This window comes from Penaeus japonicus, unplaced genomic scaffold (genome assembly GCF_977035675.1).
Source record: "Penaeus japonicus unplaced genomic scaffold, GWHDUDI00000001_assembly GWHDUDI00000015, whole genome shotgun sequence".
Taxonomy (NCBI): domain Eukaryota; kingdom Metazoa; phylum Arthropoda; class Malacostraca; order Decapoda; family Penaeidae; genus Penaeus; species Penaeus japonicus.
In genome coordinates, this window is record NW_028234417.1 from 36,909,215 (window position 1) to 36,915,257 (window position 6,043).

The window sequence follows — 6,043 nt, forward strand, 5'->3', positions numbered from 1 at the left end:
CATTTATACATGTCTGAATCAACGGGCACTATTATATATAACATACCAGATAAAGTGATCTTGGCAGCTCACATACTCTGTCTATGATCGTCTTCTGTTCACTCGCCATAGCATCTAACTTCACCTTCTATTCTCTAATATAATTCTCTTGTACACACAGTCTTCCCATTTACTCTTACCCTTCCCGTAACTGAAATAAATGTCTCGATATGCCCCTCGTGTTATGCCCTCAGGCTTTCTAACCGGGTTGAAGTTTAGCTGCGCCCTCTTTATATCACTCCTTGTCTGCAAAGAGTCTACACCGAACTCATGTCTACCTCATATTTGCCAGCAACCTCATTCACAGCCTCTCACAGTGGCCCTTACTATTAGATTCTAAAGAGAATGACGAAAGTTCTTCAAGCTTTATATATAATATTATCTCTAAGATTCTTCGTGTACCCTTGCTACTAGCCTTTAAAAAGTCGAAGAGTTGTGTAAAACCACGCTAACTTCCCGCCATTGTTCCCTCTCCTCAACGCAATCTCCGCCATTGTACTGATCTCATTGCGCAACGCTTTACAACCTGTCCATGTTCTTGTTATGTCTATCCTAATAGTCCGTTGAAAACCAAGAATGGAACGTAAGCCTTATTGTGCATGGTTTCAGGCCTAGTCTCCCCACAGCCAAAAGAAAATGCTGGTGCTGCTTTTCCGCCTCACACTGCGTTAGCACAAGACTTCGACATCTTTACCTGAAGCAGTAAAGCTAATATACTGTACAAATGCACAGTTTATCTGTTAACAGCTCCATTGCTTAATCATTTAGTACAAGAGTCACATTTTCTTTTTGTTTGCTCTTATACTTTGTTTTTTCCTCATTACAAATGAGTTGGATTAGCACCGTTTCTAAACCCCCTGTTTATCGTCTGCCTATATATTAGCTAGACGTCCCGAGATCATTCTTTCTCAGCATATTGAACAGCAGCGGGGTTAATTCATGTCCTTGCAGAGTACCCAACTCAAGATTTCTTTCCTCCAACAAACTGCCCACAAACCACATGCAAACTTTTCTCTCGGACAGATAGGCATCAATTCATGTCAGCAACTTTCCTGATACACCTTACGTTGCCAACTCGTACCACTCCTTCACTTCTGTATATAATGTAATGCTGATGATGATGATAATGATAGTAATAATGATAATATTGATGATAATGATAATAACAATAACGGAAAACTCTGCTTCCTTAGATGAACATTTGATCAGTCTTTTCATTTTCATGCACAATAGTCACTTTCGTAATATTCGCTCTATCTTTTTATATATACCGTATGTCAGAGCTCTTGATAATCAATCGACCAATTAACTTATACTGAATATATCTGATATATAATATCCCCCATGATGTGGTTTTCCCTCTATTGAATACACTTAAAAACTCCTTTAGGTTTACATTCCAACTTGATAATAAAATGATATTAAATTATGATGTTATTAGTCCTACCCCTTTCCAGTTTTCCACTATCTGAAAGCACAAGTTCTGTGCATGCTATCTTCCATGCTTTCATATATATTGACTTCATCTGGAAGCGGGTTAATTAATTTAGCCATTCCTTGTTTTGCTTAGCACATATATATTCCGTTTAAATTGTTTGAACTGGCCAATTTTTCCCGCAAAATCGAACCAATACTTCCTTTACGTTATATATGTTTCTTTCCAAACGCCTTGGATATATCAAGTGGTACATAAATATTCCATTTTATTTCATGAAATAGTTCACGAAGTGACATCAAAAAAATCAAAATGTGTGGATGTACACAACTACGCCTTTGAAGGCAATGAACTCTTTTCGATGTAAATCGCTGTTGTTCATACTCTTGAGTATTAAGAATATGTTTGATACAATATCGTTACTATTGTTACAAAGTCAACTAGGTAATACCGATTTATTCTGAGAATTACAGGTCATACAGACAAAATCGTTAATCTATGTAATCAGTGTTGGATGCACCAAGACCATCTGTAAGACGGTGAGTATTTTTTCTCTAAAAATAAACAAATTACTTCCAGTCTATGTCCCTTATTCCGTTCTAGAATAGACATGTGAAAGGTTTTATTCATGATATGTAATGGAAAGCATCGAAGTTGTTAGATAACTAAGTATATAGCGTGTGGTGTGACCGCAAAGAATATTATGTAAAATCTTGCATATTCTTATTTGCCTCAAACTCAGTAAAGTTTTCGTCACGACACAGTTTCTTAATATTAAGTCTGCTTTATCTTGGTCTGGTTTATTTGTCTCGTTTCATCTAGTTTCATCAGTGAACTATGACGCAACCGACAGCCCCCACATGATAGGCCTATCACATGGATTTCCTCTGTCAGTCATGGCTTCAACTCGGACAGAGGAAACGGGAATCTGGGATTCTTGAGGAGAAACCCGAGCGACTGTACTCTAAACATCAAACACATTGCTGACAGTGCTATTATCTGACTGGCATTGCAGGTGGATAAGCCTGAGAGGTTAATACTACGGCTGCCAGAGTACATACAATTACACGGTATACCTGGCGTTACTACTCGCTTTGAATTATAAATGTGAAAATGCTTCCGTCAAGCAGATATTATAGAGACTCATTCATGCACGATGTCGCAAGCAACCCTTTTGACGTTGCTAAATCCAGCAACCAAAGGCACAAGTTCGATAAATCCCAGCACTTTAAATTTAAGGATGAGATTGAGAAAATATTCTGTTATACATCGTATGTTGTTTAATAATGAATTCATAAAGACAATTGGAAGATCTTATTAAGCAGGGGATATAATGTCTACACACAAAAAAGTTATGGGGCACAAAATTCCTGAGAAAGTTTTGTAAATACAATACAAATTCACACATACATAAGTACACTCATGCCTTGAAACACAAGTTGCAGATTAAGCAAGCAATGTCTCAGACCTTTCAGCAATTGCATACCAATTATTACACATGTCTTTATTGCGTTGCGGCCGTGAAGGAGAGGGGGACTGGTCGCTAATAAGTCCTAAGGTGAATACGATCTTGGAGAGTTTATCGGGATTATTGTCAAGTCGTCTGAGGAACGGAGGCCCAGAAACCAAGCTGTCTCTCGCTCATACACTTTAGTCTTAGTGATTGGCTAACAGTTTTAAGTTGTTTCTTGTTTTAAAGGTATATTGAGTATATTAGCTGTGAATGTTATTGCTCATGTTATGTCACTCCCCATTACTTGCTATTAACCCAATCCTGACTGGCCCGGCAATAAGTGGAAACCCCCTATGCCAGGCCTATGCAATATTGCATTGGGAACGTCATACTGGTATGACGCCCCAGCATCAGGCATTTAGCTATGACGCACCGTCGCCATAGGGTTAACCCACATCTGACCCGACATTGCTGCCTGTTTGTTGACGGAAGATAAGATAAGGAGGCTTGCAGTGAGACCTTCGTATGTCGGGGTCTGGGTCCTTCAGAGACACTTTAACAGTACTTTTTCCGGAACGCAATGAGCAGGACCTATTACCAGTAGCTAAGAATGTTTTTGAAGTCTGGAGGAGTGGTGGACACTTGGGGAGGCAGTGGTGCTGCTCCCCCATCAGTGTCAATGGTGGGTTGGTAATTTTTTTCAAACAGAATGATATTAAGACTTGAAATACATCCAAGAGGAGCACTAGTCAAGAGTTCCAAGAGTTTGAGGAACAAGGTGGTCAAAAACTTTCTCGAAGGCGGAGCTCTTAGATCCTTTGTTTTTTTATATTAATGTTCTATATATATATATATATATATATATATATATATATATATATATATATATATATATATATATATATATATATATTGATTAAATGTGAGTGAGTGAGTGAGTGAGTGAGTGAGTGAGTGAGTGAGTGAGTGAGTGAGTGAGTGAGTGAGTGAGTGAGTGAGTGAGTGAGTGAGTGAGTGAGTGTGTGAGTGTGTGAGTGTGTGAGTGTGTGAGTGTGTGTGTGTGTGTGTGTGTGTGTGTGTGTGTGTGTGTGTGTGTGTGTGTGTGTGTGTGTGTGTGTGTGTGTGTGTGTGTGTGTGTGTGTGTGTGTGTCTTGTGCATATACATGTTTTCGCTTTCTTTCTTTTTCTTTGCCCTCAAAGCGCCTCTTAATATTTCAGGAAGAAGCAGCTGGGATCAAAAATGTTTTTGACAACAACCTTACTAAAGAAAGTCAAGTCTAGGTAAGTCAATTAGATTTTAAAGAGAGGATTTGTCGATGGAAGTTCATCTTTAATCTAATAATTTAAGTAAAGTTATTTACCTGCCTCTACTCTGGGTTTTCATGATGTCATAGTAGAAAACTTGGGTTGTTTTTCTTGTGAATTAACTGCATTTCTTAGAGAGTTCTTGTTGCTAAATGGATATTACGAAAGGCACTAAAAGTTTATCTTTATGTGCCGTTGCATTCCCCAACTGAGCATTCTTACTATTTTGGTTATGTTCAACTTTCAAATATTAGACAGGGACTTCATCTTCTCTTTTGCTCTTCTGTAGTGCAAAAATATTTTCTAATGCCTGTTGAACGATATTGGCTCTTATATATACAAAGAAATAGTTTCCTTAAACATAGTAAAGAACAGGATCAGTTATCTTTATTGTTATATTGTTGTGTAAATTTCATTACAGAAAGGTGATGGTTCTGATGGAGAGTGTCGTCAGTGGCTATAAGTTTACCCGGATAAGACCTCGATTGGCAGAGAAAGCGGAGGTTATCACCTTCGACCCCTACAGTAAGTGGCAACTGTGATCTATCTTTGAGGCAGTGGCATTCAGTCACCATTGAGTCTCTCTGTCTCTCTTTCTCTCTTTCTCTCTTTCTCTCTTTCTCTCTTTCTCTCTTTCTCTCTTTCTCTCTTTCTCTCTTTCTCTCTTTCTCTCTTTCTCTCTTTCTCTCCTTCTCTCTTTCTCTCTTTCTCTCTCTCTCTCTCTCTCTCTCTCTCTTCTCTCTCTTCTCTCTCTCTTCTCTCTCTCTCTCTCTCTCTCTCTCTCTCTCTCTCTCTCTCTCTCTCTCTCTCTCTCTCTCTCTCTCTCTCTCTCTCTCTCTCTCTCTCTCTCTCTCTCTCTCTCTCTCTCTCTCTCTCTCTCTCTCTCTTTTATTATCATTTTTGTATTTATTTTTGGTTTGTTTGTTTGCTGGTTGTTTGGGATTGATCAGTAGGTCTCATTTTTGTCCTGATTTTGTTGGAAATATTCAAGTTTTTCAGTTTGTTTAGAAAAAAGTATTAAAATTTCATGTGATCCTTTAGGTAGCCAGTATGTTCTCTATTTTGTTTTGACTGATTATCAAGGAGGCTGAAATATGGTCTATTTTAGTATATTGAAGAATATAGGGTGTGAAAAATAATATTTTCTTGATAATGGTCAATATGGACATTTTGGTAATTGTTAAATACTTTGTCTTTTTTTACAGTACAAAGAGACAGTGTCTTCAAAGAGAAGAAAAGAATTAGAAGTATGTAAGTGGCTTGTATATATAGTTATCCTGTAAATGTATGTAATAAAGTTGTTGTTTTTCGGAAGTGTTCTTGTGTTTTACTTTTTCTTCCCTGTTATATCTGGACCCTTGAAATGATGTGGATATCTTATTGTTCTATATTTAATGTAATTCCATTTAAGACTTTATTTTGATACAATCGTTTATAGGAATTTATTGGGACATGCATTTTTATAAGCAAGTTAAAAAATATCCCCCAGAGCCTGAAAGGCAATGGGTGACCGTTGTCCCAAGCTGATAACTGCAAGAGGTTTTCCTTGATATAATAGGTTTAAGATGCTTGCAGAACAAGACTGTTGTCTGGTTTGTTTTTACTAAAGGAATTATTCTGTATTTCAGTCCAAAGGCAATTTGATACTATATAGGAGTGAATATTATATGTGATTATATTTTGCAAAGACATACGCAGAATATTATTATGCAAAATATTATCAAGTGATAGATGTAGTAATAGGTTTTGCCTCGTGGAAATGTCTGTACCCAGTGTTTACTCCGCACTAAGTAGTCAACAAAATAATCTCC

At 37.5% G+C, this 6,043-nt stretch overlaps 1 protein-coding gene across 1 annotated transcript; it reads left to right on the forward strand.

Moving 5' to 3' along the window:
- The first annotated feature begins 1,896 nt into the window (after positions 1–1,896).
- mRpL33 (mitochondrial ribosomal protein L33) lies at positions 1,897–5,546 on the forward strand. Its single transcript, XM_086544914.1, has 4 exons — positions 1,897–2,013; positions 4,146–4,208; positions 4,654–4,757; positions 5,438–5,546. Exons 2-4 carry the CDS (start codon positions 4,168–4,170, stop codon positions 5,485–5,487), a joined length of 195 nt encoding a protein of 64 aa, XP_086401040.1. The 5' UTR covers positions 1,897–2,013; positions 4,146–4,167; the 3' UTR covers positions 5,488–5,546.
- The last annotated feature ends 497 nt before the right edge of the window (positions 5,547–6,043 follow it).

What these genes read in the sequence shown, in the direction of transcription:
- mRpL33 (XM_086544914.1), top strand. Translation starts at nt 4,168, where the DNA reads ATGTTTTTGACAACAACCTTACTAAAGAAAGTCAAGTCTAG. An exon ending in CTAAAGAAAGTCAAGTCTAG is followed by an intron (nt 4,209 to 4,653) that starts GTAAGTCAATTA and finishes ATTTCATTACAG; the next exon opens with AAAGGTGATGGTTCTGATGG. An exon ending in TATCACCTTCGACCCCTACA is followed by an intron (nt 4,758 to 5,437) that starts GTAAGTGGCAAC and finishes CTTTTTTTACAG; the next exon opens with TACAAAGAGACAGTGTCTTC.